Genomic DNA, 13,906 nt, shown 5'->3' with positions numbered 1-13,906 from the left:
CGAGGAAAGAGGTTTTGACTCACAGCTCTGGAAGTATCTACTTGGTCATGTGCTCTTTTATGCATTGCCCCCCCCCCCAAAAAAAAAGGAAAGCAGAAGCATACTGAAGACAGATGTCAAATGGGAAAGCTAGAGAAAGATAAGAAAACCATATTTGGACGGCCTACTAGTAACGTATACAATCTTCTGAGAAAGAACTCAGTCACTTCTGCAGGGTGATATTAACCCACATTGAGAACTCTGTATTCATGGTACAAACACCTTCCTATCTGCTGCACGGACAGCCAGTGATAAATTTCATCAGTAATATGAACTCATTGAAACTGGAAAGTATTATTAGTAACCTTTTTTATCTTTGGTAATTACCCCCACCAAAAACTATCTCAGAATTACTATGGGAAAGTTAAATGATACAGAAAGTACCTGGTCACCTGGATGATAACACACAGTTTAAAAGGAGAATAGTGTCTCTTCATAAGGATAAAAAGGGAAGCAAATGTGTACTCAGAGGTGTGGTTTTGTTGCCCAGGCCCAGTTCTTGTACTCAGTCCCATTTTAGCCTCCATATGCCTGGGACTACAAGTGTATCTCCATCCCTGACTTTGTCTCACTTGTTTTTATTTCCTTTACTCAATATGCTTTCTTTTTTTAAAAAAAAAAATTATGTATTCATGTAGGAGTACTCTGTCTACATGTATACCTACATGCCAGAAGGGAATATCAAATCCCTTTATAGATGTTTGTGAACCACCATGTGGTTGCTGGGAATTGAACTCAGGAAGAGCAGCCAGTGTTCTTAACCACTGAGTGATCTTATCAGCCCACCAATATGTTTTCTTAATAAACAAAATGATAGGGAAAAATAAAAAACAGACATTGTTATTTGAGTAAAATACTTTCTCATATTCACAAATTTTAAAGTGGTGGGCAAACACAACTCTCCTTTGCTCTCCTTTGCTAATTATGGACAAAGCACAATGGTATCTATGATGAACTTTGCTGCCTAGAAAAGATTGCATATGATATACAATTTTTAATATATATTATTTACATATATGTATATTATATAGTCTCTTATTAAGATAATGTGGAAAAAAGAGAAAGGGGTATGATGTAATTTTAATCTCAAAAAAATGAAAAATTTATAAAAAGTAGTAATGGCAGAGAATATAGCTCTTGCTTAGTATATACAAGATCATATTCACAAAATTGAAAGTTGTGGGCAAATATATGGGTGTTTAACATCAGAATATATGTTATATACATCTATTATATGTTATATGTCATATATTACATAGCTACAATGGCCTGTATGTTCCACAAAAATATATGTGTATATTATAAATATGTACATATAAATATACATATTTATGTTTATAATATACATATAGTGTATAATCGTATATATGTGTGTATATGTATGTATGTGTATATATATATACACACACACACACACACACACACACATATATATATATATATACACATGCATATACTTTTAATTGAGTTAGATCCCTACCACTGTGTAGTCCTCGCTAATCTAAATCTTGCTATATAGAGTAGGTTGTCCTTGAACTCACATAGAGCCACCTGCCTGCACCTCTCCAGTGCTGGAATTAAAGGTGTTCACCACCAAGATCCCCTTTGAATAATATATCTTATTTTTTTTAAGAGTTTAGGACTCAGAATATTCTCCATTGTGATTGTAAACTAAATTCAAGTATTCCTGAGCACCTGAGACAAAGGCATGTGCTGCATGCCTAGAAAGAGAATACATTTTAATAAGAACTTCAGTTTTTCTTTTTACTTCTGTATCTAATTTTTATGTTTATTATCCTAAAGGGAAAAATTTCACAATTTGACCAGGCTGCCCTTAAAATTCGAAATCCACCTACCTCTGCATCACCAATGCTGATATCATAGTTGTGTACACACCATGCCCCCTTATTTTTGTTTTTAAAAACATTTTTGAGAAGAGTTAATTTGGAGGAGGACATAAGAAAATAGTTTTGTATAAGTTTAAGTATTTGTCATTATTGAGCAAATTGTTTTATATTTATTACAGTGATAATTGTTAAGTAAAAGCTAAAAAAAAGTGTGTCATTTTATGTTAATAGGTTTCCTGTGGTGTTAAAGTATTGATCTGTATAGGAGACTTAGTAGGTAATCAGAACATAGGAAAACTGATTTGACTGAATCTTCTGGAGCATATTGGGAAGTGAGAAAACTGAATTTGTCATGAATTAAATATGTATTTCTTTAAGAATCATACTCATATTGTATAACAAATTGAAATTTTTATAATATCATGAGAATATTACATTAATTTTATTTATACAACACACAGGATTGACACCAGGACCTTGCATACACTTACTACATTTTATAATTTTTATTTTTTGAGATTATAATATAATTACAGTATGTCCTGCTTCCTATTCTCTCTGTATTATTTTTTAGTAACAAGGTTGAAGTGACTAGCCTGGACTCAGACTGGATGTCATTCTGCCTCCACCTCTTAAGTAGCTGGGCTCACTGCCACTACCATGTCTGGCTCAAATCGTATTTTAAGCAGTCGTTAATTACATATTGAATTTTAAAATTTTTAGTAAATAGCAAATGTTTGAAGCCTGTATATGAATGGGAAGTGTTAGTTCAGCATTTACTACCCCAGAACACGTCTATACACAGTATATTTTAAATTCTAGTTGACAAAAGATAGTGAAACGAAACTTCACTCTGGATTCTGTGTATTAGATTTACTATTTACTGGTTGGTTATTTAGAATGAAATGACTACTGTGTTCTGCCTCATCTGACAGTGAAGACAAAACATCCACGCATGAGAAGTACTAAAGAAGGATCTGTATATTGTGTAATGAGTATGGTGCTTGTTGTTCTAATTAAAACAACTAAACAAAGTAAAGCAAACCTAAATGCTTATAAGTATCTTTTAAGTAATATAAAAACAAAACATTAATTTGTAGGGTTTTTTTTTTTGAGAGAGAGAGATTTATTTATTTATTTTATGTGTACACTGTCACTCTCTTCAGACACACCAGAAGAGGGCTTCCAATCCCATTACAGATGGTTGTGAGCTACCATGAGGTTGCTGGGAATTGAACTCAGGACCTCAGGAAGAACAGTCAGTGCTTTTAACTGCTGAGCCGACTCTCCAGCCCCAATTTATAGGTCTTTAAAGTAGTTTTTTTAAATTAGCTTAAAATATATATTTTATCACACAGTAAATTATATCCATTTTAAAAAATTGTTTTATTATTGTATTGTATTGTATATGCATTTGTGTGCCTGGTGCCAAGGGAGGCTTTGGAATCCCTGGACTGGAGTTACAGTTAGTTGTGAACTTCTATATCAATGCTAAGTCCTCTACCAATCAGACCTAGTCCTCTTTAAGAGCAGCCAGTGCTCTTAACCTCTGAGATATTTCTTCAGCCCCCAAATTACATCCATCCTCAGCTAAGGGATTGAGATTCTGGGAAAACCCATTTTAATAAATTGTGTATAGCCATGCAAAGCAGCATCATGCTAAGAAGAGTAGAATGAGGAAAGTTAGAAATAAGTTCTAAACTTGGGAGTCTGAAGATGAGGACCCAATGAATGAGTCCATTCCATTTGTACATTGGTTGGCCAGTTGAAGCCAAGGTTGAGGAGTTCATTTAGAGTTGAAAGGAACAATATTAATCAGCTGTACTCCTTTTGTGATTATATGAAGATTGCTCCATTTTATGACTGTGTTTGAATAATTTTGTAATAGATGACTCTAGGAAAAAGTCATGACTCCTAATTGCCTGTTGGCTTCTTGCTGGGGAAGGGTTGGCAGGGTGTTGTACAAATGTTCATGAAATGTTTCGACACTGTTCTCTCTCTTTCTTGCTTTTGTTTACTGTATTTCTGTAGCATATGAATTTATGTAATTGTCTTTATTTTCTTCAAAAACAATGGTTTTTTGTTTTATTTGGAGGTTTTGAGGGCAGTTTTGTTTTGGTTTGGTTTGGGTTTTTAGACAGGTTGGGGTTGGGGAATTACCCATTAGTCAGAAGAGTGGTGTTGGATTTCCTGGAACTAAAGTTATAGGAAGTTATGTACGATCTGACATGGATTTAGATAATTGAACTCAGGTCCTCCAAGAGTGCAGCATAGTTTCTCTTAAACAGCCTTCCTTTTTTTTCCCCCTTCAGAAAAGGGTCTCACTTTGTAGCCTTGGCTGGCCTGGAACTTGTAATCTAGACCAGGCTGACCTTGAACTCAGATATACCTGCCTCTGCCTCTGCCTCCCTGGTCTGGGCTTAATGATGTGTGCCACCACACACTCCATTCCTTTTTTACCTAAGAGGAAAAATAAGTAGCAAAATATTTTATAAGATATTCTGAAAAAACAAGCTCCAGCTCTGCCTGTGTCTTTGATCATCCCAGGCTTTAGCCATAACCCAGTTACAGCAAACTTAAAACAATGGCTTTGTCACCAATGGGATGACAATCTGTGGGATAACTAAAGGATAAGGGGAAACTGTGTTGACGACCCTCTCTTGATGCTGTTGTAAAATCAGAAAATGCCCGAGTAACTTGGATTTTTAAAGTTGTGATTTGTTATTTTCAGGAAAAGTAGCTCATTGTTGTATCAGTCTTGTAATGGATGCCAAAAACAAAACAAACAAACAAAAAACCTCAAGATACCACAGACAAGTTTTCTCTCTGTAGACAGCTAGCCAAGGGTCTCTGATATTTGGCTTTGTGTCAATTTCTATTCTCTGTGTAAGATGTTAATGACCATCCAAATAGGAAGTTTTAAAGTTCTACTTCATTTTGGCCTTGAATATCTTTTTGCTATTTGGGGGGAGAGGGCTTTGAATAGTCTCTACAGTTTCTTTGACATTATATGCCATTTCATTTAATTAATGGATTAATTTTAAGACAGGGTCTTACTAAGTTAAATTGCCTAGGCTGTCTTAGAACTCACTATGTGTACCAGGTTGCGGTAAAATTTAGAGCAATCCACTTGTCTTTGCCTCTTAAATGCAGGGGTTACAGATGTATGCAACCATGCCCAGCCAAAGGATGAAGTTTTTCCTTTTTGAGACAAGGTTTCACTCTGTAGCCCAGCTGGCCTGGTTTTTCCTGTGGAACACAGGCAGGCCTTGAAATCTTGGAGGTCCTCCTGTCTTGCCCCCTAAGTGCTGGGATTACAGGTGTGAGCACCATGCCCACCTTTATTTGCATTTTTTAAAAAATACTACATATATATATACATATATATATACATATATATGTATATGTGTGTGTGTGTATATATATATATATAATTTAAGGTGAAATTACTGTCCTTTATTAAGAAATAACTTCTTTACAAGATTAGTTAAGAATAAAAACTGAAATATACTAAAACATTGAAACAATTTTTAGAAAACACCAAAGCACAGTATACTACTTCCTTGTGGTAGAGTGTGTTCTGTGAGAATACAGAACTCAGTAGATCTAACTGCAGCAGTCAGAACAGCTAGTTTAGAGCCTTTTCATCTTATATTTTAGCCACTGCTAATCCTTTCTGATGCTCAAACAACTAAAAAAATATACCATGGGAATTCTACTAAATAAGACACCAGTTTATAATGTGTCATTGCATGTTAGTAGCTTTTGATTCCTTATTGAAAGTATGTAGTTTTCTAAATCTGAGGGAGTTAACTAAACAAAGCTAGAATTGATAATGCTGCTTTGAACTTTAAATGAGAACCCTAACATGAACAAAAGTTATGACAACAACCTAACTTAAGCTCTTTTAAATTTTAGGAAATGTCATATATTTACTGGTTTCAGAAACTTTTTCAAATGTTTTAAACACAATTTTCAGATAACAATAATGAAAGGCTGAGCCCCAAACCAGGGACAGGTGAACCAGTTTTAAGTTTGCACTACAGCACAGAAGGAACAACTACAAGCACAATAAAACTGAACTTTACAGATGAATGGTAAGTTAACACTTTTGTAAAGATGCTCTTCCGTGTTTTGTACAGTTGTATTTGATATGCTTTTTCTGTACTTCAAATTTTGTTATTTTGCTGTTTACTGTATTAGTTTTGAAAATGTAGTATATTTTAAATTCCTTGAAGAACTTGCAGATAAATAGATTAGGTATCTGCAAAGATGGATCCGTCTTGGTGGATGAGAGCCTTGCTATGTAATCATGAGGACCCAAGTTGGAATCCCTAGCAGGCATGTCAAAAGCTGAGCGTTGCTGCACACACCTATACATGCTGTAGCCCTAGCATTGGGAGGCAGAGACTGGCATATCCCTTGAGCTTACCAATGAGCTTCTTGGTCAGTGAGAGACTTTCAAGCTAATAGGTGGAGAGCAATAGAGGAAGACACCCAACTCCTTCATGTGGTTTGTGTGCATGTTACACACACACTTGCATGCACATAAAACAAGGAAATTCAGAAAACATCACAGATCAATAAATCCCACCTATGGAATCAGACCTGAGACTTTACATTTCTAAAAATATAACAAATTGTGTTTGTTGTCCTGGGATGATTGTTCTGATAGAAAATACAAATAATAATATAATCACCTATAGAGAGCATTAATTTAAAATATTTTAGCCTTTGTTCTCTGTGTCTGTGTATATAAACATATGCTCATGATTTTTGTTGTACATTTTAGAAAATAATTTAAATTAGACTGAATTGACTCCATTTTGCATTATTAGCTGTAACTAAATATCATTTTCCTTTAGCTACTTGTACTAATGTTATTTTACTAATCTGTTCAGTAGGGATGCTGTAGATTACTTATTCGTTCCATTTTAATCGGAAAGTTAATTTGCCATTTTTAACCTATCAAATTTAAAACCCAATGAAAGTCTTTCTTTTTAAAACTTTTCCTGTCTTCAGCATCATATCTATGAGATATTCCTCCAGAGATGAACTCTTTGGATCAAAAGCGATTGCCAGTTTGGTTTCCCTTTTCACATTTCTCTTAGTGTATGAACATATTACTCTCTGTTCAATGTATTTATTTTTGACTCTTGATTTTTAAATAATTTTACTTGTTATTTAATTATTAGGAAGGTTGGACTTTTATACTCATTTAATGCTATACTGGTTGTCTTTAATGACATTTGTGATTTTGTTGGTGATTAATTTAAGAAATCAATTTATGTAAACATTATCTTTCCCACTAACTAGAGGTCTTTTTATTGAGCATTATCCAAATACTTTTATTTAACTTTGTTTAATTAGTAGTTTATGATTGTTTGTTGACAATGTGGCAATGTGTAATTATGTACTGGCATCATTATATAAAGCTTTATATAACAGTCATATCAATTATTTATAGTCATTTATTATTTATTTTTAATTATCTATCATTGATATATTAAATCACATTAATATATTATATTAACTAGTTAATATTCTGGGGGTTTTTTTGTTTGTTTTGTTTTGGTTTTGGTTTTTCGAGACAGGGTTTCTCTGTGTAGTCCTAGCTGTCCTGGAACTCACTCTGTAGACCAGGCTGGCCTCGAACTCTAATATACTGTTTTAAAATATAAAGTATATTATGTATAAATAATATATCATGTTAATATATTTATTAATATATAATTATGTTATGCTTGATTAATATGTGATCAATATGTTACATTATTTAGTTCACTGGCTTCCTTGTATGTTTATATGTAAATGTATTTTACAGTAAAGTCTGATTAAATAGGACTTCAGATATTATTGGAGACCTATGTCCCAAGGACTATTCTAGACATTGGACATTCATAAATTTTAAAAAAAAATAGCTAAAAGAAAAAAGAAATCTGTGCCCTGCTGGAACTTACATTTTAGGTGGAGGAAGTAGGCAGTAATTACAGTAAATAAGTATACAATATGGCATGTTGGACGGCACTGAGTACTACAGAACAGAGAGCAGTAAGGACAGTCAGGAAGCTAAGGAAGGTTAGTAATCATTGAGAAGATGGCATATGTGTAGGGAAGGAAATTGTAGGCAGATGTTTGAGCGAAGCAGTCCCTTATGTTCAGGGACCTTTTAGGAAGTTCATGTTTGTGAAATGGAATGAGCAGAGGAGAGACAGCTGAGTAACAGATAAGGTCAGCTGAGAAAATGAAGATGATGTTGAAACAGAAAGGATGCTTTTGTTCCTGTGTTCAGAGTGGACCATAGATAGATGTCAATGCCAAGTAAAAGACTGGCCAGAAGCAGAATAAGCAGTAGCAGTGGTCTGTGCCAGAGTGGGAGCTGTGGAGGTTGTAAAGATAACCAGAATCTAGGTACTGTGTTTCAAGATTCAGCCAACAGTATTCCTTGATGACCCCAAGTGTTTTACCACAACGTTTTAAAATCATGACATCTGTGGCCCTGGTCTATGATATATAATTTAATACAGGTTCTCATATGTATCACTTATGCCTGATCTCAGAATTCTGACTTCATCTTTCTGGGGAAGAGTGCCTTCAGAACAGTTCTAAGATAAAATTTTACTTTTTTTTTTTCTTGAATGCTAATTTCACCTTAAATAATCATAAATTATATTATCATTCATCAGTTTGTCAAAGATTACCATTTCTATTTTTAAAATATTCAATATAGTAGAAAATAAAACAGAACATGAAAAAAACTATGTGCCAGGCGGTGGTGGCGCACGCCTTTAATCCCAGCACTTGGGAGGCAGAGGCAGGCAGATTTCTGAGTTCAAGGCCAGCCTGGTCTACAGAGTGAGTTCCAGGACAGCCAGGGCTACACAGAGAAACCCTGTCTCGAAAAACCAAAAAAAAGAAAAGAAAAGAAAAAGAAAAAAAAAAACTATGCATCTTTTCTTTATTTCAGTACTGTCTCTTGCGTTGGAGTGTCTTTAATGACAAATGAGGCAGTAGGGTACACTGTGAGGCTGGAATCTTGCTTGACAGCTTGAGGAAGCTTTCTAAATCCCAGCTTTTCTAATGGAAATGGGCACTCTTAAAAGAGCCCATTTCTGAGGTTCCTTGAGAAGATTTCAAGGGATTTTACAGAGAAAGCAGCTTAAGCTTAGTACACTTTGTATGTGATAAGCACCGCATAGTCATTTGCTCTAACAGTGCTCTTAGTATCATAATTTGGCCCATTTTCTGCTGCGGTCTCTGCCTTTCTTGCTGGTTTATGAGAACTATTGTAGTAGGACGCTAGGGTGATGTCATGAGTTATATTTGTTGCAGTGCCGCCCAGGTATAGCGTTTGTTCTTCACCTGCAGTGGTTGTGCTTTAAGGCTGTACTGCAATCCTTGAGTTTAGAAAGCAGATTAGGGGAACCTTTGCTCATCTTACTTCTGTGTTCTCTATAGTTCTGTAGTAAAATCACCTGCTTATTATAAGCTCTGGATTTTTTTTTTTTTTTTTTTTTTTTTTTTTTATCAACTGTGATACCCAGTTACTGCATCAGCTTCTCACACTGTTCCTTTGTCCCAGCACCATGTATTTTTCACTCTTCTCATTTCACTGTGGTTTATCATGCCATATTAACTCCATTTTCAAAGGATCAGATGCCCTCATCTGACTGTTTCACACACCAGACTTCCGTATGGTACATAGGCATGCAGGCAGGGAAAAGAAAGAAAGAAAGAAAGAAAGAAAGAAAGAAAGAAAGAAAGAGAGAGAGAGAGAGAGAGAGAGAGAGAGAGAGAGAGAGAGAGAGAGAGAGAGAGGAAAAAACCAACAACAACAAAATAAACTCATAAACAATATTAAAAATAAGGAAGAGAAGTAAGGGGGAAGGAAAGAAGGAAGGAGAAGAAAGAAAGACAAAATAATCTTACTGAGACAATACTTTAGGCTGGCACACAACCCTCCTGACATCTTTTTCTCACATGTATACCTGTGTAGGTCATTATTGTTTAAAATAATATCATTATATGTACACTTTAAAAATATGAAATTGAGTTTTGTTATTTGCTTTAAAGAGATTTTATAAGATCTTGGTCCCTAGTAATTTACCTCTTTACATTTATTTATTTTCTGTACATGTATATTTGTGTGGGTACATGTCATGGCATGTATGTAGAAGCCAGAAGACTCCTTGGGGAATTGTCTTCTCCCACCAGTGGGTTCCTGCCATCTCTGGTTATCGGGATTGGCAATAAGCACCTCACCCGCTGAGCCATCTCTCTGACTCATAATTTGATTTTGATCTCATATTGTTATACATCTTCCTGTTTCCTTATCAACCTTCTCCTTACACATATACCATGATTTCTTATGGAAGTTATTTATTTGAATGGTTCTAATATTATCAATAGCCAGAGATGTTAATGGGCCATCATCAGGTGGGTATTAAAACCAAAATAGAAAATATAATCTCTTTCTACAAAACTGTAATGCTTAATAAATACATACACACACACACACACACACACACACACACACACACACACACACACACAAAATAGGACAGGACAGACAATATTCCACAGGGGGCAGTTCAAAAAGACAGAAGAAATGGCCAGGCTTCCATTCAACTTAATTTAAGACATTCTATAAATTAGAATCTAAAAAAAAAAAAAAAAAAAAAAAAAAAAAGAGTATGATCAAGTTCTATAAAACCATTAATAATATCTATGGGTAGAAAGGGAGTCAGTATAATTCATTTAAACTTCCTTAGAAACTGGGCTGACGGTGTGACATACTAGCATATATTAGAATATAGCTCCTGTGTTTGATTCTCAGCACATACGCACACACACTCACACACTAAGAGACACATAGAAATGTGTAGTAGACAGTAGGAGCATCAAAATCGTGAGTAAAAGTGCTCTCAATTTAAAATCTTTTTAAGATGAAGTGTGATAATTTTCTTTCTTAAAAAATGGCTTATCAAGTACTTATGTTTTAAATTTTCTAATACTTTTTAAGCTGTAAAATATGAAAGTTACATCAAAATCCTGTTACCTTTGGGTGGTATTACATGTCTTCTTATGATTCTAGGAGCAGTACAGCCTCAAGTTCCAGAGGAAATGGGAGCCATTGCAAATCTGAGGGTCAGGAGGAATGCTTGGCCCCACCCAGCTCTATGCAGCCACCTGAAGGAGACAGTGAGACAAGTTAGGTCACCTCAGTGCTGAGTACCTACCCCTTTTTCTCTTTCTCCACGATGGTTCACCTTTGTTCTTTGTAGAGTAAGATTTTGTCTTAAAGTTTATTTTGTGGGCTAGAGGCCTGTGGAGGTTGGAGGACAACTTTGTGAAGGCAGCTCCCTCCTTCCACCTTTACTTGGGTTCTAGGAGTCAAACTCAGGTCTCTAGGCTTGCACTTGGCAAGTGCCTTTACCCTCAAAGTCATTTTGCCCATCCCTGGGCTGAGATTTTATTTGAATATTAAAGGTTTCTATGATCAAGATAGAATTGGGAGCCATTTATTTAAAGAAATGTTGGAGTGTTGTATTTATATTTTTCTTTAAAAAGCTAGACTTTATGATAATTTTGTTTAATTCTAGGAGCTCCTGAAGAACTATCAGAGAAAGGAACATTTTCAGAAAACCTCATTCAAAACCAGGTAGATACAGGTAAGTTATCTTGCCATCTTCAGGAAAACTGGCTCATATACAAACTAAACACCTTAATCTTTGTAATCTCTCCAGAGGCAAAGGTCACTTCCAAATGATGGCTCCAGAATCAGACTTCACATTAGAACATGTCAGTTCCTAAGTAAAATGATGAACAGTGACTTACGTACAACTTTGTTTTCTGACAGCACAATTTGATAACTTCCCAGCTGAGCCACTGGATTCTAACTCAGGAGAAAGGAATAACCCAAGTTTTGACAGCCCTTGTGGGGTTCCAGAAGAAAGCACTTTGTCTGAAACAGACAGGGAGACTTGTGAGCAGACCAGCACTGAGGGTGCTGCCAGGCATGCTAGCATCAAGCCTGAGCTCTCATCCCAGACAGAAGCCATCGAGCAGACCAGCACTGAGAGTGCTACCAGGCATACCAGCGCCAATCCTGAACTCCCATCCCAGACAGAAGCCATAGCGCCTTCAGCTCATGAAGACCCATCTGCCAGGGACTCCACTCTCCAGGACACAGATGACAGTGATGATGACCCGGTCTTGATCCCCGGTGCAAGATACCGAACAGGACCTGGTGATAGGTTGGTACATTTTTAATTAGCATAGACTATAAAAAATGTAATTCATAAGAGTTGAAGTCATATGAGAGTCTCACCATTTTTAAAGTTGTTTCATCTAGAACTGTCACAATCATGTGACACATGGAACTTGTAAATCATGCATGATTTCACATATGCCGAGCAAATGTATGAAGAAGTGAAAAGAAAATGTCTTTGTTCAGTATTTCTGCCCTGAAGCTTGTGCCTCAGTTTACAAATCAAGAGATGGCATGCTGAGAATGACTAATGGGTTACTTATAAATTGAGGTTACATTTAGTTGTTAGTTTTCCCTGTAGAGATTATAGCTTTGGGGTTTTGCTAGTTTGTTTATTGAGATGAGGGTCTAACTGTGTAGTCCTGCCTGGCCTGTAAATTGATATGTGGACCAGACTGGCCTGGAACATGGTATGTAGACCAGGCTGGCCTTAAACTCAGAGATCCGAGTGCCTCTGCCTCCCAAGTGCTAGGATTAAAGGTGTGCACAATTAAGCCTGTTTTTAATTTTAGTTTACGTGTTTTCTTGTTGTTTTGTTTTTTTTTCTTTTTCTTTCTTTTCTTTCTTTTTTTTTTTTTTTTTTTTTTTTTTTGTCCCTAGTAGTGTGATAGTAGTTCTCCTTTTGGGACCTTTATGTCTTTCTCTGTTTTCTAATAATGTAATAACTCAGTTAAGAAACTAGAAAGGTATGATGGAGAGTAAAGGTTGTAGCAACAATAGAGAATTGAATTGTTACATTTGTATAATTTTTCCATGTAGATTTTTATATAAAGAAACATTTTATTTTAGAAGTTAAGATATCTTTTAATGGTCTTTAAAATGACTGGGTCTGATGGTACAAGCTTATAACCCCAGTTACTTAGGAGGCTGCAGCAGCAGGGTCCCAAGTCCAGGTTCTGCCTATGTGGTTTAGTGAGACTGTCTCAAAATAAAAGATAAAAGAAAGAGGTAAGGCTATATTATACCTCACTTGTTAGCAGGGAGCTCTGTTCTCTCGCTGGGACCCAGGAAGGAAAGTGTGTGCATCCCATATATGGAAAACTGTGTGATTAGTACCAACTTTCCCATTGTTCCAGAAAATCCAGTTTTATCTTTAAAGTCCTGATTCACACAGGAGTGAAATTCTGTTTGGACCATTCACACACACACATATATGTTGAATAGATTGTTGTTTATCAAACATTCAGTTTACATTTCTGACACAATTAACAAGATTATATATTATATATGCATTTCACATGTATAATGAGAAGATTACTATGCCACTAAAAATGGTAGTCCAGGCATGGTAGCTCATTCCCTGTAATCTGAGTACTTGGAAGGCTACAGCAGGAGGACTGCTGTGAGTTCAAGGCTGGCTTGAGCTACATAGAACATTCTGGGCTACAGAATGAAACACATTCAAAGATCAAAACCAAAAAATGTGGTAACATTGTATGATTGTCAAGAGCGCCATAACTTGGGCTTGAATGCACATTCAACACCTACTAGCAGTTTTTCTCATATACGCTGCTTATTGATTCAGAGACTCAGTTTTCTTATATATGAAGTACGCTTATGATTATCTAAAATTATTGTACAAATTTAAAATGAGTCAGTTGTAGGACCTGGCTCACATTGAAAGATGGAGACATGTCTTAAACAACCAGTGTATTTTCTGTATAAGGGTGCCTTCATCCTGAAAAAACAATTACAATATGACTGGCTCACCCAGTAGCAGTAATGCATACCTGTAATTTTAGCTACATGG

At 35.6% G+C, this 13,906-nt stretch overlaps 1 protein-coding gene across 8 annotated transcripts in view; it reads left to right on the top strand.

The window, feature by feature from the left end:
• The window catches only part of Dcaf6 (DDB1 and CUL4 associated factor 6), a 121,425-nt gene that overhangs the window by 87,654 nt on the left and 19,865 nt on the right, over positions 1–13,906 (top strand). For all 8 annotated transcript variants that reach the window (XM_076941523.1, XM_034512807.2, XM_034512806.2 and 5 more), the window contains 4 exons: positions 5,866–5,983; positions 10,981–11,096; positions 11,489–11,557; positions 11,746–12,142. In XM_076941523.1, the coding sequence (XP_076797638.1) occupies positions 5,866–5,983; positions 10,981–11,096; positions 11,489–11,557; positions 11,746–12,142 (700 nt within the window). The remainder of the gene's footprint in view (positions 1–5,865; positions 5,984–10,980; positions 11,097–11,488; positions 11,558–11,745; positions 12,143–13,906) is intronic.

This window comes from Arvicanthis niloticus, chromosome 10 (assembly GCF_011762505.2).
Source record: "Arvicanthis niloticus isolate mArvNil1 chromosome 10, mArvNil1.pat.X, whole genome shotgun sequence".
Taxonomy (NCBI): Eukaryota; Metazoa; Chordata; class Mammalia; order Rodentia; family Muridae; genus Arvicanthis; species Arvicanthis niloticus.
This window is presented reverse-complemented; position numbering and strand designations above follow the sequence as displayed.